Consider the following 27,013-nt stretch of genomic DNA (forward strand, 5'->3'; position numbering starts at 1 on the left):
AGTAGCTCAGCTGGTTGGAAGGCTGACTCTTGCTTTCGGCTCAGGTCATGATCTTGGGATCATGGGATCAAGCCACACCTCAAGCTCTGTGCTCAGCAGGGAGTTAGCTTGGATTCTCCCTCTCCTTCTGCCCCTCCAGCTCATTCTCTCTCTCAAAATAAAATCTTAAAGTTCCTTAAAAATTTTTTTAAAATTAATTTCTCCAGTTGCAATAGATGTTTTGTAAGTGCTCCATAGCCATATGTGCCTACTAGCTACTCCATCAGGCAGCCCAGATATAGATCATTTCTCCTCATTGTCCGTGAAGTCTACCTGGACTGTGCTGCTCTAGAGGGAATAGTGGAAATAAGGTCACTCTCAGTTAAAAGGCAGTGTGATAAGAAAGAATAAGAGAAATAGGGGAGTGGGAGGAATGATACAAATAGTCTCCAGAACACTCCTTGGTCTTTGGTTCCTACTGACCTCCTTTTTGCCTGCACTCCTCCCCCTGTAGGTGATCTCCTCCAGGCCCATTTTGCTTCTCCAATAAACTATTAGAGTTTTAGGTTTACAAGAAAATTGTCAAGAAATACAGAGTTCCCACATCCTGGCACCACCTATCCTTGCACACAATTTGCTTATCAACCTCTTCAACAGTACACTTGCCACACTGATGAGGCAATACTGCCACTTGATCATTAACTGACATCCCTATTTTATTGAGATTTCATTAGCTTTTACATAATGTATCTAGTCAGGATATTGCATCCTGTATAGTATTCCTGTGTCGTCTTGGGCTTTGATTGGCTGTGACAATTTCTCAGACTCTTTTGTTTTTGATCATCTTGACAATTTGAAGGAGTGCCGGTCAGGTTTATAGAGTGATTTGTCAGGAGTTAAGGGTTTGGGGAAGAAGATGACAGAGTGTGATGTCATTCTCCTCCCCCTATGACAAGAGCACATTCTGTCAAGGTGACTTAGTCACCTGGCTGCAGTAGTCCTTGATTTTAATACCATCTGTGTGGTTTTGCCGACACCTCCCAGTTGATTCTGCAGCCCCAACTTTCTTGAACGCCTGATTCCTATATCCAGTCTGTTGAACAGCTCTGCTTGGAGCCTTCTCAAATGGCAGTTGTTCAGAGCTAGCTGTTGGGTTTCTCCGTGTCCTCCAAATCAGTATTTGCTGCAGTCTTCCCCATCTCAGTGAAGGCACTTCTGTTTTTCCAGTTGTCTGAGGTAAAAATGTCGGTGTTCTTTTTTCCTCCTTTCTCTCACCCTTAAAATCTGTCAGGGAATCCTACTGACTCCAGTGCAGAGTATTTCCAGAAGATGGCCACTCCACCCCACCTCTGCCTTGACTGCCTGAGAGTCCCCTTCATCTTCAACTGGGTGATTACATTAACCTCCTAACTACCCTCTGCTGTTCATGCCTCCTTAGGACCCGTTTTCCACACAGCAGTCAGATTGAGCTTTTTTTTTTTTTTTTTAGATTGAGCTTTAAAAAAGAACTTGACTGACATTACAAACATACGGAAAAGTGTACATGTTAGGAATTTGAATAATTTGAACTGTATAACCAGCACCCAGAACAAGAAAGAATGTCACCAGCCACTTACGTTTCCTTCCAGTCGCTGTCCTCCAGGGATAACCACTGTCTTGACTTTCAGGAACACAGGTTGGTTGGGTCTGAGGTTGTACTGTATGTAAATGGAATCCTACAATATGTAACTGACTTTTCATGCAACTTTGTGCACATGAGAATCATCTGTGATGCCGCATGAAATGGTGAATGGTTTCTTTGCATTGCTATATACTAATCCTTTGTGTTAATACACCACATTTTTTTTTTTATCCATCTATTAATGGGTGTTCAGATAGTTCCTGGCTTTTGGCTATTATGAGTCCTGCCATAAATGTATGGGTACCTGTCCTTTGGCAAGTATACGTATGTGTTTATGTTACCTACCTACAAGTGGGACTTGCATGGAGCTTCAGCAAACAGTTTTCTTAATGGTTGTACCCCAACAAGTGAACTTTCTAGAAATAAGTTAGCTCCTATTACTCCTTGTTTGAAAGCCTATCAGTAGTTTATCAACTCACCCAGAGCAGTAGCTAAAATTTTTATAGTGGTATATGAAGTTTCATATAACCTGGTCTCCCTTCTTTTCTTTGAACATACTAAGCACACCTACAGCCTAGGCCTTTGTACTAAATGCTCCCTCCACCTCCTTTGTTCTGCCACATATCTGCATGGCCTGCTCCCTTATTGAATTCCAACGTCTGCTTAAATGTCGCCATTGCAAGTAAAATAGCTCTATTTACCTCTGTCCCTTTTATTTTACATTTTTCCTCTTCTCACTTATTCCTGGACATATCTATATGTTTAATATATCTAAAATATTATATATTGTGTGATATATTAATTTGTCTCCTCTACTGAACCAGGGACTTAGGTTTTTGTTCATTGCTGTATCCTTTTTTTTTTTTCATTGCTGTATCCTTATCAAAAACAGTAGACATTAGTAGTTGCCCAATAAATAGTTGAGTGAACAAATTAATGGATAAAATGAGTAGTTGTAATAGACCTAAGTGGTGAAAATAGAAATCTGGGGAGAACAGAAAGGCTAATGAGGTTAAAAATTGAGAAAATTTTTAACTTATAGCAAGATTAATAGAGCTTAAAAAGATACAGAGTTGACAATTAAAAATAACCACGTCTCCTTCTAGTTTCCATTCCCCAAAGTTAACTACTTTCAACTCTGAGGTGTTTCTTATGCTATTAAAGTGATATTTCTAAAATTTGGTGTTAAACTGTGATTCATTTCCATTTCAGATCTTAATGGCTTCTTTTTTTTTTTTTTTTTTTTTTTTAATTTATCCATCCACGAGAGACACAGAGCGAGAGAGAGAGAGAGGCAGAGACACAGGCAGAGGGAGAAGCAGGCTCCATGCAGGGAGCCCGATGTGGGCCTCGATCCCGGGTCCTCAGGATCATGCCCTGAGCCAAAGGTGGCGCTCAACCACTGAGCCACCTGGGCTGCCCTTAATGGCTTCTTATGCTGGAAGATGGGCTCTTCCTTCCTTATACTTCCTCTCTCCACCACACACACATACACTTCTCTCTTCTCTTATCCTCCAAATATAATTATCAAAAACTTAAGGACGTGATTTCAGATGTCTTTAGATGTTACTTTCTTGGAAGTGTTCCCTAACTTTTTATATCAAACTAATATGTTGAGTGTTTACATTAATGTGAACATGTAAAGATTGTTCACTGTGCGCCAGATAACGGGAGAAAAGACTCATGATCATAGTACAACTTTCTTTTTCCTGGAATTTTCCATAGGTCTTTTTGTTTGCTTACTATTCTTCACTAGCTTATTTTAATTTTTTTTCTTTTGTTAGAGAAAGAGGGTGAGAGGGAGGGACAGAAGGAGAATGAGAATCTTAAGCAGACTCCATGCATGTCCCATACAAAGCCCCATGAAAGGGCTTGATCTCACGACTCTGAGATCATGATCTGGGCTGAAATCAATATTTGAATGTTTGACTGAGCCACCCAGGTTCCCTGTATTCTTCACCAGAATTCGGAAATGCATCAAGTTATCTGTCAGTTCTTCAGAGATTTTTGGAGGCCTTTCTGAGAAACCCAGAATGGAATTGGCTTGTTGCCTTGAATCTTCACAAATTAACCAAAAGACTTTTCTTCATCTTTTTTTCCTGTGTTAAAGCCTTCACTTCTGGGTCCCAGATCAGAGTCCTTTTTGGTTTACTCTCTTACTTGGGAGAACAGATCCTTCATTAGTCTCCAGAGAAAAGACAAAAGAATAGTTAAAAAAGAAAAAAAAAAAAAAAAGAAAAAGAAAAAAAAATCTTGTATCAGTTTTTTCTTTTTCTTTTTCTTTTTTTTTGTATCAGTTTTCTATTGCCATAATATAGTTGCATAAGAGACACCTGGGAAACATTATATGCATTCAGTAAGCATTTTTGGTCACATGTGGTAGTTGGATGGTTGGCTGGGGCTTTGCTGACCTTGGTTGGGAGTTGGGTATTGGCTAATCTAGGATGGTCTTGGTTGGGATGACTGGGGTGACCTAGATCTGTTTAATGTAATTTCTCTTTTAGGGACTAACGATCCAGCCAATGTATATTATTCACATGGTGATGGTATAGGGCAAAGGTGCATAAATGCTTTTCTTATATTTTAAATACACCAGCTGAATATTTTACAACAGCCTATTCTGGAACTATGGTTGAACTGATTTGGTGACCCCCTCCAAAAATTTAGCTGTGCAAATGTGCAGAAAACAAATCTAAGCTGTTTGACATCCTTCAGATGTCTGTTTAGATACCCCCCTTTTCAGGAAGATATTGCTTGCATTCTTAGATTAAATTCTCTGAGTCTCTCTTAGCACTGTTAGGTTCTTTCATTGTATTTATTACACTAGTTATTTTAGATGAATCTCTCCCATTAGACCGTAACCTTCATTGAAGGACAGGGACCAGTCTATTATAGTGTCAGCACAGGGCCTGCAATGGTAAGTACATATTGAATGTTAGGTAAATGAAAATGATTAAATCTCAGGAATATGAGGTATTTTTAGGGCTATTTTAATGAATCTTTGTATGTGAAGTGTGTTCCTTCAAGGATTTGGCAGAGAAGAGAGGAAAAACATTACCAATTTGCAGGAGAGATTAACTGGCTCCCCTTTGGGTTATTTGCTAGGCCTAACTGCATTCCCCTGTGTAATCAAGACTGTAAAGCTTTGATTAGTAGTTAGTTCTTTGTGGCTTTAGGGCTTTCAGATATAAGTAATTGTTTTCATCAGTGTATTAATTATGACTCTGGAACTTGTAAGCAGCTGGAAACAAGGGTGTTCCTACTGGTATATATGAATGTATTTTGTTGAGTTCTGAATTAGATGACAATACTTTCATTGTTATTTCAGGCAAGTGTTTGGAGAACATGTTTTTAATCTCATCAGTGACTGAGTTACAGTACAGTTTTGTGCTTGGTATTACATTCAGTAAACATATACTGCAGTATAAACTTCTGAGTGTATGGAAAATTAACATTAATTAAACCAAAGTTATAGAAAGCCTTCTACAAATAAGCTTAACATAAAATGTTGTTTCTCAAACATGAGCTTACTTAAGTTTAAATAACCAATCTGTGGTGTTCTATTTAACCATTTCAGGCATTTCATAATTCAGAGAGATTCACATTTTTGTGTACCTTTGTTTAACACAGATACTGACTTTAATCAGTAGGGCAGGAACTTGCAACAGAGCTAGAAATTTGCTGCTGGGATTGAAACTTGCTCAGGTGTGTGTGTGTGTGTGTGTGTGTGTGTGTATAATATATATGTGATATATATAAAATATATGATATATGTAACACATATAAAATAGATATTTTTAAGTAAGCTCTATGCCCAATGTAGGGGTTGAACTTACGACCCTGAGATCTAAATGCACATCCTCTACTGACTGAGCCAGCCAGGTCCTTCTTATGTTATCAGTGACAAACTTGTTTTTTGCTTTCCTTAATGTTCCAGGTAAGTAGTAGATGTACATGCTCTATTATGTAATTAGGGATATGTAGACCTTAAAGGGATAGCACTTTTATCTAACCCTGTCATTTTATACAACACTTAGATAGTAAATTTTCAGACTGCTGTTGACTAGCATTTGTTGCTCAGTAGACACTTGTTGATTGAACAAATGAATAAATGAATGTACCTTATAGATAGAGTGAAGACAGTTAAAATTTTGTGTGTTCATACAATTAATGGGATAGCCAAGGCTAACCTGACCAAGTTAAGAAAGCTGAACAGTAAGACGACTTTAGATAGAATGTTATATAGGGGCACCTGTATGGCTCAGTCAGTGAAGCATCTTCCTTGGGCTCAGGTCATGATCTCAGGCTTCTGGGATTGAGCCCCACGTTGGGCTTCTTGCTCAGCAAGGAGTCTGCTTCTCCCTCTCCTTCTCCCCCTGCTTGTGCTCTCTCTCATGCTCACTCATTCTCTCAAGTAAACAAAATCTTTTAAAGACATCTTAATAGGGATCCCTGGGTGGTGCAGTGGTTTAGCGCCTGCCTTTGGCCCAGGGCGCGATCCTGGAGACCCGGGATCGAATCCCACGTCGGGCTCCCGGTGCATGGATCCTGCTTCTCCCTCTACCTATGTCTGCCTCTCTCTCTCTCTCTCTCTCTCTCTGTGTGACTATCATAAAAAAAAAAAAAAAAAAAAAAAAAGACATCTTAATATATTAAGGATCAGAATCCCAGATTTTTAAAATTTTTTATTTATTTTTATTTATTCATGAGAGACACAGAGTGAGAGAGAGAGAGGCAGAGACACAGGCAGAGGGAGAAGCAGGCCCCATGCAGGGAGCCCGATGTGGGACTCGATCCTGGGTCCCCAGGATCACACCCTGGGCTGCAGGCGGCACTAAACTGCTGCGCCACCAGGGCTGCCCCCAGAATCCCAGATTTTTATTAGTTCCCAGTAGCCATTAAGTTGGGGAATTATTATCTTTTAAGCTATAGCAGTGGCCCCAAGTCTCTGCATATAGTGTTTTTGCTGGAAACAATTTTTTGATGTTATTAGTGACTTTTGAAGACCTATGTGTTAACAGGCTTAGGAAATCTCTACAATGAGATGTCTGATAGTCTAAGCCCAGAATATAACTTAAATATAATTGTGTGATAATCTTATCACTATTCTCTTTTGAATTATAGCCTCTTTTAACACAAAAAGACCAAATTTTGCTAATATTTTCTAACATGAAAGAGAATCTTTTCTTTCTTCAACAGTTGAACCAAATTCCTGCTTTGTGTAGGAAATGTTGGCAGACCTTGAATTCTGAATTGCTCCAAATTGTTTAGTCTGTTTTTTTGGGTTTTTTCCCCAAAAGAATTTGAATAGTTGATTTTTTCCTTTCTATCTGAAACATGTTATTCCTCTTCTCACCCCATGTTTAACTTAATTACGACTCTTCCTCTAAATCTTCCTATTTTGTCTAATAAAGCCAAAATTCTTCTTAAAACATCATTGAGAATTCTCAAAGCTTTTTTTACCCATCAAGTTCCTCATCATCAGAGCTAGATACAGGAAGTCCTTGTGGTCCCTTGCTTCCAAAGTGAATGGCTCTCAAAGGCCAAAAAACTACAGTCTCATTTGTTGTTGTTTTTGTTTTGTTTTAAAGATTTGTTTATTTTAGATACAGAGCCCAACATGGGGCTTGATCACACAACCCTTAGATCATGACCTGAGCTGAAACCAAGAGTTGGACACTTAATCGAATGAGCCACCTAGGTGCCCCTGCTTTTGATCGTCTGTCATTAGGTGCATAAGGGTTTATAGTTATATCTTATTGCTACATTGAATATTTCATTAATAGATAAAATCCTTTGTCTCTTGTAACCTTTTTCATTTAAAGTCTATTTCATTTTGTCTGAGAGTAGTATAGCCACATCTTCACTTTTTTGGTTGCTATTAGCAAGGGATAATCTTCCATCCATCTTTCTTTCTTTTCTTTTCTTTCTTTCTTTTCTTTTCTTTCTTTCTTTCTTTTTTTCTTTCTTTCTTTCTTTCTTTCTTTCTTTCTTCTTTCTTTCTTTCTTTCTTTCTTTCTTTCTTTCTTTTTTTATTTATTTGTGAGAGAGTGAGAGAGAGCACAAGCAGGGGGAGGGGTGAAGGGAGAGGGAGAAGCAGACTCCCTGATGATGCAGGGCTCAGTCTCAGGACCCTGGAATCATGACCTGAGCCAAAGGCAGATGCTTAACCAACTGAGTCACCCAGATGCTCCTTTTATTATTTTTATTTTTTAATATTTTATTTTTAAGTAATCTCTATCCTCAGTGTGGGGCTTAAACTCACAATCTTGATATCAAGAGTCACTCACTCTACTGACTGAACCAGCCAGGTGCACCTCCATCCTTCTACCTTCAACCTGTTTGTGTCTTTGGATCTCAAGTAAGTCTTTTGTAGATGGCATTGAGTTGGAGCATCTATTTTTATCCATTCTGCTAATCTGTCTTGCTGATTGGAGTTTAATCCATTCTTTAAAAAAAGATTTTATTTATTTATTCATGATAGAGAGGCAGAGACACAGGCAGAGGGAGAAGCAGACTCCCTGTGGAGAGCCTGATGCAGGACTCGATCCTGGGACCCTGGGATCATGACCTGAGCCAAAGGCAGACACTCAACCACAGAGCCACCCAGGTGCCCTAGTTTAATCCATTTACATTTAAAATAATTACTGTTAAAGACAGACTTCTATAATTATGCTATTTGTTTTCTGTATGCCTTAGGGCTTTTTGTCCTTCATTTCCCTGATTACTGTCTTCTGTGTTTATTTTTGTGTGTGTATATACATGTATGCACTTCCACACATGTGTACATGCACATGTATACTTTTGTGTGTGGGTATGTGTATTTCAAGTATTGAAATTGTTTTCTCACTTCCTTTGTATATTCAATAGCTATTTTCTTTGTAGATACCGGGAAATGACATGATATATCCAAGATTTGGAGTTCCAAACCAAAATTCAGTAATACACTGCAAATTGTCTTTTATTTAAATGTGTTAGTCTCATAACTCAGGTAGAAAACAAAGTGGAGTTACAAATCATTGTTACAATAATACTAGGTCTGGTCAGCCCTGGTAGCTCAGCAGTTTAGCGCCGCCTGCAGCCCAGGGCCTGATCCTGGAGACCCTGGATCGAGTCCCACATCAGGTCTCTGCATGGAGCCTGCTTCTTCCTCTGCCTGTGTCTCTGCCCTTCTCTCTCTGTGTCTTTATGAATAAATAAATAAATAATCTTAAAAAAAAAACAACAATAATACTAGGTCTTATAATTGCCCATGTATTTGCCATTATTGAGATAGTCTCCATATGGTTTTGAATTATTATCTAGTGTCCTCTTCACCTTTCAGGACTCTTACAGGGCAGTTCAAGTGGTCCTGAGTCCTCTCAGTTTTTGTTTATCTTGGGATGTCTCCATATCTCTCTTTTGAAGGACAGTTTTGCTGGATATAGATTTCTTGATTGATAGGGTTTTGTTTTGTTTTTTTATATTAATACTTTGATTCTATCCGCCCACAGTTTGCTAACCACCAAAATTTGGTGAGGAATCTAATAATCTTACTGAGGTACTGAGGATCCCTTTGTGTAAGTGAAGATTTGCTTCTTTCTTGCTACATTGAGGAGTCTCTGTCTTGTCTTTTTTGAAAGTTTGATTATCCTGTGTGTTGGTGCGGATATCTTTGAGTTCATGTTATGTGGAGTTTGTTGAGCTTCTTGGATGTTCATATTCATGTTACTCCAAGTCTCCTGGGAACTCCCATAATACACATGTTGGTCCACTTGATGGTATCCCACGGTTCCTTTGAGTTCTCTTTGCTTTTCTTCCGTTTTTCTTGTTCTTTGACTTGATAATTTCCATTGTCCTGTTTTCAAGTTTGTGGATTCTTTTGTCTACTCAAATCTGCCTTTGAATCCCACTACTGAATTTCAGTTACTGTACTTTTCAGCTGTAGATTTGTTGTTGTTTTTTGGTGGTCTTAGGTTTTTTGTCTCTTTATTTCCATTTTGCTCATATATCATTTTCTATACTTTCTCCACATCTTTTAGTTCTTTAAACATCTTTTAAGAATGTGTTTTAAAATCTTCAGTATATTTGCCAAGAAGTCTTTTTTAGGGACAGTTCTTGTTGAAACCCACTCCTCCCCGCTCCCCTGGTTTGGGCCAAACTTTCAAACTTTCCTGTCTATTTATGCCTTGTGATTTTTGTTGTTGAACACTGGACATTTGAATAATCACATGTGGTAACTCTGGAAAGTGGATTCTTCTCCTTTCCTGGTGCTCTCTTTTCTTGGTTATTCTTTTATTTTTTGAAATTGTAAGCTGTCTCTGTGCTGAAGATCAGCCAGAGGTATAAACTTGAGGTATGCTGAGGTCTTTTCTGAGCCTTTGCCTACACATGCACAGTCACTTTCTATTTTTTTTCCATATATGCAGTTGTTTTTTTTAACGTCTTTAATGCCTGGCTCCCAAAAGGGGAGAAAGGGGCTTAGGCTCTTTAAATTCCCTGGCAAAAAAAATAAATGAATAAATAAATTCCCTGGCAATCCACTTCAGCCAGAAGAGGAGAGGCTTGCAGCAGTGAGGGGAGGTTGCAACTATGAGGCCTGCTCACCCCCTTGTCTATACTCTGTGATCTGGGGCAGCATTCAGCAGTCGGAACAGAGATTCCTGATCCTTGGAAGACTGTCCTTCTTGCCCACCCTTGTTACCATAAGCTGCATGTGTGCTGTTCCAAGAACCCTCAGAGTTGCCTGCCAAGGGTCTAGGGGTGGAGGATTGGTAGGTATTACTGTACTAAGAGCTAAAACTGACTGAAACTAATGGCAATTTACCATTTGAGTCTTTGCCTAAAAGTTGCAGGCTTTCAAAAGACTTAGAGTTCCAAAATAGTAATAGTAACATCAGACAGATTTCATTCTGTGGATGCAATTGTTATCCAGGTAGGAAAATAGATTTTTTTAGAAAAAGGCTTTATTTATTTGTTAGAGAAAAGGAGAAGAGACTTTGCATGGGTGAGTAGGGTGGGGTGAAAGAGAGGGAGAGGAAGAGGAAGAGAGAAACAATTTTAGGCCGACTCTGTGCTGTGTGCAGAGTCCTTTGGGCTCCATCTCAGAATGCTGAGACCATGGCTTGAGCTAAAATCAAGAGTCAGGTACTTAACTGACTGAGCCATCTAGGTACCTTGAAATTTTTTTTTTTAACGTTAAAAATGACTTAATTTTTCTGAGTCTAGTTAGCACAATGTTAAATTTCAGGTGTACACCATAGTGTGTTCAGCAAGTTTATATATTGTATACCACAAGTGTTATCAGGAAGATAGATTCTTGTTGCTCTTCCATCTTCCTAGAATCTTCTTATTTAGTTTTACATATATTCATCAAATATTGGCTTAATGTTTACTTTTTACCTAACCCTAATAGACCTAATGAAAGGTCATAAAATATAGAAACTCGTGTTTTTGACTGTGGTTAAGAGCATAGTCCTGTTAATGCAGTTTCTTCATGATTGCTAACTAATCACATCCAAATTTAGAAGCTTAAAACAACCATTTTATCGGTCATGATATGGCAGGCAAGGAATTTATCAGAGATGACTCTCCTCCATGCTCCATATGGCTTTAATTGGGCTCACTTATGTGGCTGTGTTGACCTGGTAGTTGGACAGGGCTGAAAGGTCTGAGGGTTTTGTGCTGACTGGCAGCTAGAGTGCCATGGTTCTTCTCTCTTGCTATGTGGTTACTCATCCTCAGACTCTTTCTCTCTAGCTATATGGCCTGGACTTCTTTACATGGTATCTGTCTTCCAAGGGAGTAAAAGCTGTCAGAGCTCCTAGGGCCTAGGCCCAGAACTAGTACAGCAGTCACTTCTGCAGATCTCTTGATCAAAACAAGTCAGCTCAGGTTCAGGTAGAAAGGAAGTAAACTCTACCTTTTTGATAGAAGGAGCAGTACTATGCCTACAGGGATAGGAGGGATTATTGGTGGCTTTTTTGCAGATGATTTACCACAGGATTCCAGACAGTCAAGTGAATCAATATAGAATCAAAAGAAGTGAATTATAATAAAGTTCAAATTGAATGAGATGTTCGGTGTACCCTCACCATTCCCCAATTAGAATGTATGTTCCACGAGGGCAGGGATTTTTTATCTGTTTCATTCAGTGCTTTATTCCCAGGCCTAAGGGCAGTGCCTGGATTGTATAGAAGCTCTGAGACTATCTGTTGAAGGAAGGAAAAAACTGCTAAGATGGTAAGAGTAGTAGCAGATTGTATAGAAGAGGTGCATCAGAGAAGTCTTCAGAGAAAACCAGAATCTGGAGCAAAGTCTTGAAAAAGGGTGAGAATATGAACCAGTATCTCAGAGGTGGTAGACACATTTATTCACTATGTAGTGGAGTATCTGTCTCCAGTACCTGCCAGGTGCTGGAGATTCAAAGATAGAGACTTTCTCTTGAGGAAGGGGATATAGACATCTCCAGGTAAACAAGTGCTAGAAAATATAAAAGAGAGGATTTTTCTTGGAATGATAGGGGAGGGCTTCAGCACGAGCATACACACAGATGGGGCTGAGTAAGGCAAGTGTGAACTGAGGGGGAAAGGCTGAGCAGAAGGAACCACTAGAAAAAGGTGAGGGGGGAGAGAGAGAGAGAGAGTAAGAGTCTTGAAAATAAGCTGCAAGATTTATTTACCAGATAAATGATAAGGACTGCCTCCTCTGGCTTCTTAAACGTGAGTAATGGGATGACTGGATTTGAGACTCTGGTTACTTGGTACTAAATTTTTGTATTTATGATAAGGATGGAGAGTCTCAGTGGAAGTCCATTCATTACTAGGATTCGTGAGTTAACTGGTGATTGTTTACCTTACTATAATTCTGTAGTATTTTAGAAGTTTACGAAGATCACTGCCATATACATGTGACAGGTGAAAAACAAAAATAGAAAATTATTAGTCTATAGTAGTCTTTCTTTCCTGTCTCCTTCTACCTAGAGAAGTGATCTCAGACCTAGCTTGTGGTGAATGAACTAGTAGAACAGGAGGGTGGATAAAACAGGGAGATGAGTGTTTTACTTTGGGGTAAAAAAGCTGATGGGGAGGAGGAGATAGATTAGTTGGGGTAGAATTGTGGAAAGAGATTGAGAGATGAGATGGTGCTCTATAAGGAGCATTTCTAGGTACAGGTGTCCTTAGCTGTGTTGTAATTACATAAGAAGCCTCCTGTGGGAGGTGCTGTGGTTTTTTAATGTTATTATTTTGTGAGAACAAGGTGTTGGCAGTGTTATTACATCACTACTGAAACTGGCATCAAAATGGCACCAGTATATCGTGAATATTAGCTTCTTTGGTTCAACATTGTCACTCCCAACAGCTGTATTATGAAATGTGTGTTACAGGTAGTATCGTTTTTTCCCTCTTAAATTATAAACAACTTTGAGGCTCTAGTAGATTCTCCTGGCTTCTCTGTGAGGCACTGGTGTGAAGGTCTGAACTATGGCAGTAGAGAAGTCTGGAGCCTATATTGCTATGAACCACTGTGTGCACCAGATTACTTAATTGACTTAGAAAATTGAAAAGGCATTGGACAGAAGGCCTCTGAGCCCTTACTGCAGTCAGTGGCATTAACAACTTTTAGACTAAAACCTGTGAATACTTACTGATCCAAATAACAGTTAACCAGACACATACAATGAAAGCACTTTCATTTGACCTCAAAGGAATCCCCTAGGGCTACAATTATTTTAAAAGTTGGTATATCTTTCTGAGAATTCTATTAAAAAGTATGGACTTTCCCCCCAGAAGAATGCTCATATGATACATATAATATGGCATACAACTTTCGGGCATATCTAGGTTCAGCAGCCTACCTAGAGCTTCCAGAGACTTCAGCTCTTTATTTACTAATTTGACTGAAGTATTTTGCATTGAAATTCTCTTTGATCGTTAATTTCCCTATTTTTTTTCCCAGCAATTGTTAACTATACCCAAAAATAGCATTCAGGAAAGCAATCGTTCCATCCATAATTAGAAACAAGACTCTTGAATCCGGCATCATAACCATCATGGAGTTTTGATCAATGAGAATATACTCCAAGAAGTGAGGGTTTCATGATTTTTATGACTGAACTTGCTCATTCTCTTCAGCTGCTCCAGGAGTCCCTTGTGAATGAGTCCTTTCAAAAGGGATGATTTTGACTCCTAAAAATTTAAAAAGATTAGGGGTCCTGGGTATAGGATTTAGAGTAAGAAATTCCCTATAGTAACCCTGGTTGCCAAATTACATTGGTTCTTATAGAAAGATACTATTCATTTTGTACAGTGTGATTCTCTTCTTGTTTTCTTGGCTTTTTTCATGCACTAGACAGGTCCAAATTTAATTCTGAATATTGAGTTTTACTAGGTAAACCTAATAAAAGTAAGTTTAACAGTCCCCCTTCACCTGTATCAGTATAAGTAAGACAAAACCCTTTGCTCAAGCCCAGGCAAATGGTCGGGATGAGCAGGGAAACCTTCCATTATCTTTAGCCATTCTGAACAGTTCCTGAAGAAGAGTATTCACTTGGTGAGGGACTCTTGTGTCTTCTAAAAACTTAACTGTGATCTTCCTTCTTTTCTTCCTCCTTCCCTTTTTTTGTGAGGCTACTTCTGCAAATAAAACCTTTTTATTTAGCCTTACCTGAGATGTTAGGGGAGAAAAAAAATATCTGCTATATGTGGGTTCTTAAAATAGAAGTGAGTCATGACTTACACTAAGAAAATGAAACACTTACGAATACTTTGGGACTTTTTAATGTCCTCTTCAATTGATTTGTTAAACTCTGGGGCTCCTGGTTCACAAAAGGTAATTTGTGATTGTAAGAACAGTATACCTTAATGATGACAATCATAACATCCCCTATATTTCCTGTCCCTTAAGCTTTCAGGTAGACCGGGCACAAGGCCAGTGAAAGAGATGAGGAAAGAACGAGCCCACTTTATCATCCAGAACATTGCTCACTGATCTTTTTATATGGATTTCTGTAATGGAGTAGAGTGATCTTTAGTGTAATTTTGATATTCTATTCTCTTTGCCTTTTTTAATTTGTGAGGTGTGAAGGGAGCATTTTTGGCTTTTTTTATAAGATTTTATTTATTCATGACACACACACACATACACACACACACAGACAGACAGAGAGCAACAGAGACACAGGCAGAGGGAGAAGCAGGCTCCATGCAAAGAGCCTGATGTGGGATTCGATCCCGGGACTTCAGGATCACGTCCTGGGCCAAAGGCAGATGCTAAATGGCTGAGCCACCCAGGGATCCCCCAGTATTTTCGTCTTAATGTGCAAGTGCCTTAAAGACCTTTTGTGCAAATCCACTTTCTCATTTCTTTTACCTTGTCCCCCAAGCTACATGGAGAACTAGAGAATCTTCATTACAGTTGAGGAGAAAAAAGAGATCTCCAGGATTGAGACCCAGTTTTTATATTTTCTGTTGTGGTTCTAGGAAATTGAAACTATAAAAGAGTATGTTCCTTTTCCTTCCTTTGTCCCCCTCATGAAATTCTTCCTAACTAAAACAGGATGGAAACAATTAATGGAAGAAAATAAGACCTTGATTAAAATGGATATTTATTAATATTTCTTTTGGATTACTTCCTCACTTTTTAAATGGTGCTGTGTGATGTCAGGATTGGAACTGTGCCATCGAATTTTCTCCATTCCGTTGCTCTCCCACTCTTTTTTTTTTAAAGATTTATTTATTTATTCATGAGAGAGAGAGAGAGAGGCAGAGATGCAAGCAGAGAGAGAAGCAGGCTCCTCGCAGGGAGCCTGATGTGGGACTTGATCCCTGGCCCCGGGGTCAGGCCCTGAGCTGAAGGCAGACGTTCAACTGCTGAGCCACCCAGGCGTCCGGATCTCCCACCCTTTTATATTTGGCTTGAACTCTTAGAATTTTGATTACTTTTTTCTTAAATTATATTACGCATAATAAAGCCATACTAATTTGGAAAGTTTGAGAGAATAGAGGGAAGGCCAGTCTAAACTAGCTTTAAAAATGAGTATTTTTTGGGATCCCTGGGTGGCGCAGCAGTTTAGCGCCTGCCTTTGGCCCAGGGCGCGATCCTGGAGACCCGGGATCGAATCCCACGTCAGGCTCCCGGTGCATGGAGCCTGCTTCTCCCTCTGCCTGTGTCTCTGCCTCTCTCTCTCTCTCTGTGACTATCATAAATAAATAAAAAATAAAAATAAAAAAAATTTTAAAAATGAGTATTTTTTCAATGTATATTACCATTTGTATATGTATGTATGTATACACACACACACACATACACACACATATATATATACATTAAACACTTGAACCATAATGTGTTACTTAGTATCCTTAAGGAATTTGCAATTACCTGAGCCTTGCTTTTGCATGTAAATGATACTTGAAAGTGCTTGAGGCTACTTTGAAAGAGTTCGTAATAGTTGAATCAGTAACCATTGATGTCTTGGTTATATTGGTACTTGTATTTAGTAAAACTTTTATTTTTTTTCCTCCTAGATCAAGTAAAGATACATTTAGCTCAGGTATATGAATTATTACATTATTAATAAGCAGATTGAAACTACTAGGACTTTTTTCTTTTTGAGAAATTCTACAGCTTTTTCTCTGTATATGTGCATTTACATGGCTGTTAGATCTACCACACACATTGACATGTATGTGCATCTGTGTTGTAATCCCTGAACATGCTACATATATGGGGACAGTTTGAGCAAGTCCTCTTTGGGCATAAACTAAACTTAAGCTTTCTGAGGGCAAGAGTCACATACCTTAGCATTCTTGCTCCCAGAATAAACTATTCATCAAAGATTTTGCTCAAGTACCAGGCTTCGTGGTGGGCAGTCTTTTTTTTTTTTTTTTTTTGGGCAGTCTTAAATAAGGAACAAACTCCCATTTCCTTTCCTTTTTAGAATAGTAATCAGTGAGGTTGGAGAGGGGGGAGAGTATGTGCAGAGGGGTGGCCTGGGAGGTTAAGTGGTATACTGTCTACCTACTTGAGAGCAGGAGTGTGATTCCTTGCCAGTCCCAGATTCTTAGGCCTGCCGCACGGATGCCACTAGTTAGAAGCAAAGGGTTTGGTGTCAGTCTGGGGTTTGATCCTCTGTGTGTGCTATCATTACCCAACTGTGGGATCTATCTTGAGCAAATCAAGTTAGCCTCACTGAGCTTCAGTTTCCTGATCTAGAAAATGGGAGTCATAATTATAGCCTCCCCAGGTATATGTGCTCCAGGAAGGATGTTTGATAGTGGAAAACAGGTGATTCCTGCCCTACCAATGGGTAGATCAGTTTGTGCAAGATAGAGGATAATCAGTCTTTATGAAAAAGGTCTTTTTGACTAAAAGTAAATCCCATATCCTGTATCTTGTTCTTCTAGGACATGGTCCTTGTCTTAATCATTTTTGTAACTAGCTTATCAAACTTGATACTCAGAAAATGATCATTGAATGAATGGATTATGCATACTCCCTTTGAACCTACCATAGTATTTAGATTTCTGATGGTTACATTTCCTTCTTACATACATTGAGAAATTCATGCAGTTTAAGCTTTGGTAGGATGGCATGTCTTAGACATTTCCATTGGCCAGAGTGGTTTGGTTGATTTGGTTTGGCTGGACATCTGTTGCCTAACTTCCTCAGGATTGCCATGTGACTTTGTAAAGCTGATCCCTTCTTAGGAAGAAGTTTAAGACTTTTGTTGTTACCTAGGAGAGATGAGGTCTTTATATACCAGCAGGGGCTAGTTTATCTGATTTCACCCTTTAATTGGTCAAAAGCTTGGACTACTGCAGCTTTTTTTTATTTTCTGAAGAGAAATCTATTATTTGAATTTTGGAATTCTAACTTTGTCTCATACATTGCCTCTCGCTTGTAAATAGATTGTTTTGTCTATTGTTATTATGGTTTTGTGAGTTTTTGTTGTTGTTTGCAGGAGAGCTTTATGGGAATCCTGTGTAGCTTTGGTTGAGGAAGTGTTTTCTGTTGTTAATTGCTTGATTTCCAGGTTCCAGGACCACTCAGGTAATAAAAACTTAAATTTCAGACCTGTACGGAGTGTGGGTCCCATTCTTAAATATTTTTAGGGCAGATCTCTGTCCTGTATAGAGCCTAGAGGCAGCATCTTTAGCATCTCACTTTGCTTAATGGGCAGATTTTTTGCATTTGACTCTTCCTAAAGATATGTCCCTTTGAAGGTTCAGACTTTATGTAGATATTAGCTGCTACTCTCCTCTTTATGTAAGTTGTGACTTTGCAGACATAAAATTGGAACTGTTTAAGCAGGAGAGGGTTTACTATAAAGCAAGCTGAAATAGAAGACTTTTTACTTACTATAAAGCATTAAATGACTGCAAAATTGTTGGAAGATTTGAAGAAATAGATTCTAGCTGTGTTCATTCAACCCGCAAATGCTTACTGAATATCTGTGCGCTGGCATTGTTCTGGGATCTTGGGGGACACATTGATGAACAAAACAGAGGTTACCCACCCTTATGGAGCTAGCAGGGTTGAGTCCTTAGGAACAATTCCCAAAGCCACACCACAAAACTGGGCCAACAAAAGTGCTGCTCAGTTGGGGTTGTAAAGACCACACAACAGCACCATAGTGCCATGGCTAGGAAGCCACCAGGACAGGAAGCTTCAGCTAATGCTGTTGATTCCAGAACCATGCTCATCTTTGATTTTCTTTTTTAAGATTTTATTTATTGATTCATGAGAGAGGCAGAGACATAGGCAGAGGGAGAAGCAGGCTCCCTGTGAAGAGCCTCATGCAGGACTCTATGCCGGGACCCTGGGATCACGATCTGAGCCAAAGGTAGATGCTCAACCACTGAGCCACCCAGACATCTCTCATCTTCTTTGATTCACACCAGAGTTCACGCCTTACCTCTTGAGACTTGTGAAGCTATTTACTAGACACTTAAGAGAGTCTGCTAATGGTGCTGCAGAAAAATCAAATGGCTTGACTGTGTCCATTGCCAAAGAAGCAGAATCTTGTCTTCATCTCTATTTCACTTCTCAAATTCATATTAGTGCGCATGATCTGTGGAACCTAAATGACATCAGGAACCTCTAGCTGGGGGGATCCCTGGGTGGCTCAGCAGTTTAGCACCTGCCTTCGGCCTGGGGAGTGATCATGGAGTCCTGGGATCAGGTCCCGCATTGGGCTCCCTGCATGGAGCCTGCTTCTCCCTCTGCCTGTGTCTCTGCCTCTCTTCCTCTCTCTCTCTCCCTCTCTCCGTGTCTCTCATGAATAAATAAATAAAATCTTAAAAAAAAAAAAAAAAGGAACCTCTAGCTGTTAGGGGGTCTGGGAAATCATTAATTCTCCAGTCTCTATAGTGCAGAGTAGACCTCCTACAAGGGAAGTAGAATGGATATTGAATACTTGTCCACCACATCAAACATACTTTGCTTGTTCCCACTTGGTTTTTGAAACCTTATTCCATACCCATCATCCCAGTTGGTGGGGGGGTTTGGTGGTGGTGGTACATAGCTCATGTACATCTGGCATTTTATCCCTCTGCTTTTCTGGCACTTACTCTCCTTGCTAACTCAGTTATGCCTTTAAAATAATGTTGTTGGCAGAAAATTTTAAGCAAATTGGCAGGTTATATATACTATATATTGTCAGAATTAGATGTGCCTAGCTTGAGATGACTAATTTGCCATAATGTTCTTCAGTAATTTGTTAGAAATGTATTACATCTGTTGGGAATGAAGGTTGGGGAAATGGTAGGCATTACATTGATTTTTAAGTTTTTGGAACACGACTCACTGTATTGATCTCTTTAGGAGAGCATGATTGAATAATAACATTGAAGAAGGAATAGAATTGTTTTTCTAGGATATGTAAAATTGACTTTATTTGGTGTACTGACTATGTAGATTTGGTTAACCACTGTGATCAAGATACGGAACCATTCCACCACCCTGAAAATCTTCTTGTGCTATCCTTTTGCAGTCATATCCTACATCAATCCCAACCCCTGGTGACCAGTGATCTCTTCTAGTTTGTTTTTGTTCTGGTTTTTTAAAATGGGAATTTTCTATGCAGATAATCTTGTCATGAATAGGGAAAAAATTTTTTTTCTCAATCTGTACTTCTTGGTTTTTCTTGCCTTACTGCATGGAGTAGGACTTTAGGATGCTGTTGAAGAGGAGCCTCATCCTTGCCTTGTCTTGCACCTTGGAAAGCAATCAGTCACCATTAAGTATGTTAATTTTAAGTTTTTTGTAGATGCCCTTCATGGAGTTCTCAGTTACATTCAGTTTGCTGAGGGTTCTTAATCAAGAATGTTTACTGGATTTTTTTTATCACATGCTCTTTCTGCATCTGATATGAGCATGTGGTTTTTCTTTTGGTTGTCAATATGGTAGAGTACTTTTTCCCCTAAATATTGAATAAATCTTGAATTCTTGGAATAAACCCCACTTGGTCAGAGTATGTTATCTATTGCTGGACTTGATTTGCTAATATTTTGCAGAATGTTGCATATATTTTTATAAGGGATACTGGTTTGTAGTTTTACTGTTTTTCTCTGGCTATGGTATCAGGTGAATGGTGGTCTCATAACATGAGTTGATAGGTGTGCCTTACTCTTTCATTTTCAGTAGAGATTAATAATTGGTGTTATTTCCTTTTTAAACATTTGGTAGAATTCACTAGTGAAACTATCTGAGCCTAGAGATTTTTCAATTTTATTAGTTCTGGGACTGTTCAAGTTATGTATTTCATCTTAGATGAGTTTTGATAGTTTGGAGTTTTTAAAGAATTGGTCCATCTAAGTTGTTGAATTTGTGGAGTTGTTTGTAGTATTCTCTTACGCTTTTAATATCTTAGTATCCTTTTAAGATTCTTTAATGAAATCCTTTTTCATTCTTGATATTATAATTTGTGTTAGATCTTTTTTTTCCTCATATTGCTGAAGATTTATCTTTTTTTTTTAAGATTTTATTTATCTATTCATGAGAGACAGACAGAGAGAGAGAGAGAGAGAGGCAGAGACACAGGCAGAAGGAGAAGCAGGCTCCATGCAGGGAGCCCGACGTGGGACTGGATCCCAGGACTCCAGGATCATGCCCTGGGCCGAAGGCAGGGTCTAAACCGCTGAGCCACCCAGGGATCCCAGATTTATCAATTTCATTGACCTTTTCAAAGAGCCAAAGTTTGGTTTCATTGATTTTTTTTTCTTTATTGTTTTTCTGTTTTCAGTAGTTAGAACAGTAGTGCTGCCTTTTTATTTCCTCTCCTTCTTGTACTCCAAAGTTGTGACATTTTTCTTTTTACCTTTTATTACTTTAATTTGTGTATAGGTTGAATCTAAACGTTGGATAGGAGGTGCCTGGCTTGCTCAGTCTGTGGAGCATGAGACTCTTGATCTCAGGGTTGTGTTCAAGCCCCATTTTGGTTGTAGAGATCACTTAAAAATAATATCTTAAATTCACATTATGGCTATATAAATATTGTTTACTTAATCCTAGTATTATATGTATTACATATCCTTTCTTATATACCTGCTGCCACTGCTGCTTCTCTCTCCTCTGAAGAGAAAGAGGAGGGAAGAAGAAGACACGAGGGGGGGAGTGCTTCTCCTCGCCCTCTCAAGACTCCTCCTCCTCCTCCTCCTCCTCCTCCTCCTCCTCCTCCTTCTTCTTCTTCTTCTTCTTCTTCTTCTTCTTCTTCTTCTTCTTCTATTTATTTGATAGAATGAGAGCACAAAAAAGGGGAGTGGCAGGGAGAGGGAAAGGGAGAAGCAGGCTTCCCACAGAGCAGGGAGCCCTATTTGGGGGCTCAATCCTATTTGGGGCTCAATCCCAGGACCCTAGGATCATCCCTTGAGCCAAAGGCAGAAGCTTAATGGACTGAGCCACCCAGGTGCCCTCCCCCCCCCAGCTTTTTTCCTAATTGCTTTTCTTTGAGGTCTTTGCCTTTTATTATCCTCAATTATTTTCGGACTCCCTGTTACATAATCTGTTGAGTTCTATTTTCCCTCCCCTCCCTGAAATCTTGCTGGAGCCCATTTTTGCCTCAAACTGGACTGAGTACTATAGACCTTTTTCATAGCTATTGTCCTGTGAATTCCTGTGATTGTTTTCCCATGTTAGGTTGTTTTCTAAATCCCGTGCCCTCTCCTTTCTTGCCATATTCGCAGATTTTGAATGGAACATATACTTCAGGACCATTGTATGGAAGGATGTGAAGAAAATACACTTTCTGGGTCCTTTTATTCAGACTGCACATGTGATGGCTGTTGGGTTAGGCATGGAATTCCAGGATGAAAAGAATTTTATGAGAGTTTTAAAGGATTGGTTTATTGTCTGCTAGCATCTAGTCTTACTGATGAGGAGACCAGTCTTACCTTAATTCTTGATCCATTGTAGGTGACTGTTTTTTGTTTTGTTTTTAGTATTTCGGAAGATTGCTTACAGTGATATGTCTTGACATACAGCTTTTAAAATTCATTGTATTGGTCACAAGTGGGCCATTTTAGTTTGAAGACCAGTGTTCTTTTCAAATATTATTTTGATAGTATTCTCTTTTTTGTTTTCTTTCAGCTGAGGCCAACCTTCAATTCATCCTAGCCCAGTTATCAGATACTTAAATGAAGTCTCCAGACTCTAGGCCCTAGCTGTTTGAGTCATCACTAGCCTTCTGAGGGCTCTGAGCAGGAGCCCTAAACTTGAGGGTACAGAGCAAGCCATCCCTACAATGCCCTGTTGGAAATTCATAGAATCTGTGGGCATTATGAGATGAAGGTTGGCCTCAGCTGAGACTGTTGACCAAAACACCTGCACGTGGCCTTTGTGTAACTTGACTCTTACAGTGTAGTGGCTGCATTTTGAGAGAGAGAATCTGAACAGGGAGACTTTGGAGATGGAGTGGCCTAGAGTTGAAGCATCGCAAAAGAGCACAGTGAGACAGCTAGCATTCTTCTGACCTAGTCTTAGAAATTCTATCATTTCTGTTGGTTCTTAGTGAATTAGTAGGGTCAGCCCAGACCCAAGAGGAAAGGAATTAGACTCCGTATCACTCCATTACAAAGGAGATAAACAGGACAGTGCTGAACTTCTCTTGTAACCACGTGAAAAGTAATAGTTGTTGCAGTATTGAAACATTTAAATTTGGATGATACTTCTAGGTGAGTCCTTATATCTGCAAAGTATTTTCTAGTTCTAGAGCCCATTCATGAAAACAACCAGTAGTAAAATATAAACAAACTTAGATGATCAAATGTTCATTTAGGACCAACAATAAAGGGTTTGAAGGCTAGATATGGGGAAGGGTGAGAATGTAATTTTGAGCGTGTAGTGAGAAGTTGTGGGGAAGTGGGTTTGAGGGCTGCAGGGAGCAGTAGGTCCCTGCATAGGTCAGAGGGAGCAGAGCATGCTCACAAGCCCTACAAAGAAACCTTTGCTCCTGCCCTGGAGAACTGCTCTTTCATTTAAGGAACATTACACCATGTTCCCTCAGCCTGTTTTTACCAAGGCAACTCTAAGTTACTTAATGTCAGTGATGATCGTGCTATAGATTTCGGGTTCTGTTGTCTTTCTTTGATGCCTAATGTTTCTTCAAGATCAAAGATGAGTGAAAGTCTTGTCACCTGAGTGAAAACCTCACTGAGCATTTGGAAATGTAGAATTACTGGCAAATAATTGTCTTCAGAGTAAGGAAGATGAATGTATTCATGATAGTGAACATATTTAGTTTGACTACATACAACTAATTCATTGGTATTTTCTATATCCTCAAATAGAGATTCTTTTATATTTGACTTTAAATTACCATTTAAAAAAAAGATTTTACTGGTTTATTTGAGAGAGAGAGCAAGCATGAGTGGGAGGGAGAAGCAGACTCTCTGCTGAGCAGGGAGCCCCACTCGAGGCTCAATCCCAAAACCTCGAGATTGAGATCCATGACCTGAGCCGAAGGCAGATGCTAGGCAGACTGAGCCACCCAGATGTCCCTGAAATACCATTTGAAAAAATATAGGGGGATCCCTGGGTGGCGCAGCGGTTTGGCGCCTGCCTTTGGCCCAGGGCGCGATCCTGGAGACCCGGGATCGAATCCCACGTTGGGCTCCCGGTGCATGGAGCCTGCTTCTCCCTCTGTCTGTGTCTCTGCCCCTCTCTCTCTCTCTCTCTGACTATCATAAATAAATAAATAAATAAATAAATAAATAAATAAATAAATAAATAAAAGAAAAAATATAGTATGGGTACTCTGAAATATGAAAAGCACTCTGGGGGGTGGGAGGGAACACTGGGGCTCCTGAATATCCTGCATGAACATTACCATAATGCATTACTAATGCATTCTTCAGTTTTGTTAATTTCTTGCCAAGGTTTTAGGTATAAGCCAAAGGGATAAAGAGGAGAAGGTATGCTCTTAAAATTTCAACTTCCTTTGCTTTTTTCCCCCATAATAAGTACTAAAAATGCTTTGTTAACATTTCTTGGGTTACTGGGATAGTCTGCAAAAGTTTATTGACTCCATATTACTGCTGAGTCTATATATTTTAAATATCCTATTTTACAACTCTAATAAATAGATTTTTATGAAATCTATGACTTCTGTGGGGGAAATTTCTAACTTAGAAACCTTTTTTTTAGTACTCTAGCCTGCTTATAACCTAGATATTGAGTATACATTTATTTTAAATACTGATGATTAATTTAAAAATAATAGGAATATAGGGATCCCTGGGTGGCGCAGCGGTTTGGCGCCTGCCTTTGGCCCAGGGCGCGATCCTGGAGACCTGGGATCGATTCCCACGTTGGGCTCCCGGTGCATGGAGCCTGCTTCTCCCTCTGCCTGTGCCTCTGCCTCTCTCCCTCTCTCTCACTGTGTGCCTATCATAAATAAAAAAAATAAAAAAAAAAATAAAAAAAAATAAAAATAATAGGAATATAGATGTGAAATACAGGTTTTAGATTTAATTAATATTCAGGATCTATCTAAAAACGTAAATTTTAAATGCCATAGACCAGCTATATTTAGGTTAAGTCTGTTTGTAAATATTTGTAAAGTAGAATTTCTATGAGAAGGCAGTTCAGGAGAAACCCAAATAGTAAAGATGAAAGGTACCATTGTGTGGTCCTGTTTTATAGTATATGTGTTGCCTAAGTGAGCACCCATTGTGTGGTCCCATATGAAGTTTCTCCACACTTAGAGTTAGGGCAGCCCCGGTGGCGCAGCAGTTTAGTGCCGCCTGCAGCCCGGGGTGTGATCCTGGAGACCCTGGATTGAGTACCACATCGGGCTTCCTGCGTGGAGCCTGCTTCTCCCTCTGCCTGTGTCTCTGCCTCTCTCTCTCTCTGAATAAATAAATAAATAAATAAATCTTTAAAAAAAAAAAAAGTAAAATCAATGTAATGTATTTTTCAATATATATATTCAATATATTTCAATGTAATATATATTTTATCCAGAGGTAAAGCTACAATATGAAGCAAGAAGGATACATCTATTTTTTTTTCTTGGTACCCCCATTAGATTTCTAAACATGACTTTATAGTTATTTCCTCTCCCTTTAAGAACAACTGAGTAGGGGGCACCTGGGTGGCTCAGTGGTGGTTGAGCATCTGCCTTTGGCTCAGGTCCTGATCCTGGGGTCCTGGGATCGAGTTCCACATCAAGCTCCCCACAGGGAGCCTGCTTCTCCCTCTGCCTATGTCTCTGCCTCTCTCTCTGTTTCTCATGAATAAATAAACTCTTAAAACAAAAACTGAGTGTATCATAATGTGTAGCAGCCTAAAGAATAAAACATGGAAAGAATAATGTCTAGTATGAAAATATTACCTCTAGACATCATGAGGGATAGAATAAATATCTCCTTGAGAATAAAAATTGTTTAATATGACTTCTATAGACAGGACACATAGCATGCTTATAGTCCTATGTCTGCATTCAAAGTCTTCCCTCCCCCACCCCCATTGATGGATATTTGACTTAGAGTTTATATAATCTTTTATGCTTTTTTTAATTGGTTGAGGAATGACAGACAAATATACTTGGTGTATCAGAAGTGTGCAACATGATGATGTGGTAGACCTATTTACTGTGAAATTATTACCAAGAGAGGGTAATTAACACATCCATTACCTCACATAGTTAACTTATTTTTTACTGTATGTTGCTTAAGATCTACTCAGCAACTTTCAAGTTTAAAATACCATATTATTAACAGTGTAGTCTCTGTGCTCTACACCTGTAAGTTGAAGCTACATTATATTGTAACCTCTTAAGTGGCTCTTACACAAACATTTTCACAGGCACTTGTACCCAGCTTTTGGGTTAGTCCCTTATTTATACCAAAGCCATGCTTGTGGCTTTCTTCCTAATGTAAATGTGCTTCCTGCAATGGGGTAGAAGCTCAGTGAATGCATACTACTTACATTAGGGGGATAGTTTTACTTGCATCTAGAGCAAGGAAGCCCCTCTGGGTTTTATTTATTGTGGTGGCAAAGATAATTAGAATGGCCTGGCGAACCACATCAATATGCATAATTGACAAGTTACTTAATACTTTAAAAGATAAGTACTTTCCACCCTTTTCTTTGGCTATCAAATGTAACTCCATGTAAGTATTATACTATATTATTCTCTGGCTCTCGTTTTGTTATAAAAAATATGTACATTCTGTTACACAGAAAATGACCTGTATCCCTCATGTATATATACAAGTGTATATTTGTTCACTCAAAATGAGTGAACAAATTTGAGCAACTTGAAAACACTTGCTTGGGGATCCCTGGGTGGCGCAGCGGTTTGGCGCCTGCCTTTGGCCCAGGGCGCGATCCTGGAGACCCGGGATCGAATCCCACGTCGGGCTCCCGGTGCATGGAGCCTGCTTCTCCCTCTGCCTGTGTCTCTGCCTCTCTCTCTCTCTCTCTGTGACTGTCATAAATAAATAAAAATTGAAAAAAAAATAAAATAAATAAAAAAAAAAAAAAAAAAAAGAAAACACTTGCTTGTCTCTAGGCAGAATAGTCTTTAACACCTCAGTGTGATTATAACAGAATGAATAATATATAACCCTTAAAAAGGGTTAAAGGTAGGCACTGGGATTGAAGAGGAAGAAGTAAAACTTTATTTGCAAGATGATACGCTCTTGTACGTTGAAAATCCTAAAGAGTTTACTGTAAAACTATTAGAATAAATGAGTTCAGCGGGATGACATGGAGCGTACAGAGCAATATACTAAAGCCACTTGTATTTCCATTACATTGGCAGAGAAAAATGTGATAATGAAATTTAGAAAACTGTATAATTTACAATACAACAAAATACTCAGGAGTAAATTTAACAAAAGAATTGTAAAACCAGGGGCACCTGGGTGGCACAGTCGGTTAAGTGTCTGCCTTTGGCTCAGATCATGATCCCAGGGTTCTGGGATCGAG

At 39.1% G+C, this 27,013-nt stretch overlaps 1 protein-coding gene across 5 annotated transcripts in view; it reads left to right on the forward strand.

Annotated features, from left to right (window-relative positions):
* CNNM2 (cyclin and CBS domain divalent metal cation transport mediator 2) overlaps nt 1-27,013 on the forward strand; it is a 149,368-nt gene that overhangs the window by 49,943 nt on the left and 72,412 nt on the right. Inside the window, exon 2 of one of the 5 annotated variants that reach the window (XM_038578665.1) lies at nt 1,469-2,732. The exons of the other annotated variants lie outside the window; for them this stretch is intronic. Coding sequence (XP_038434593.1) covers nt 1,469-1,473 — 5 coding nt within the window. The 3' untranslated portion in view covers nt 1,474-2,732. Of the gene's footprint in view, nt 1-1,468; nt 2,733-27,013 lie in introns of those variants that run through there. 5 annotated transcript variants of the gene reach the window in all.

This window comes from Canis lupus, chromosome 28 (genome assembly GCF_011100685.1).
Source record: "Canis lupus familiaris isolate Mischka breed German Shepherd chromosome 28, alternate assembly UU_Cfam_GSD_1.0, whole genome shotgun sequence".
Taxonomy (NCBI): Eukaryota; Metazoa; Chordata; class Mammalia; order Carnivora; family Canidae; genus Canis; species Canis lupus.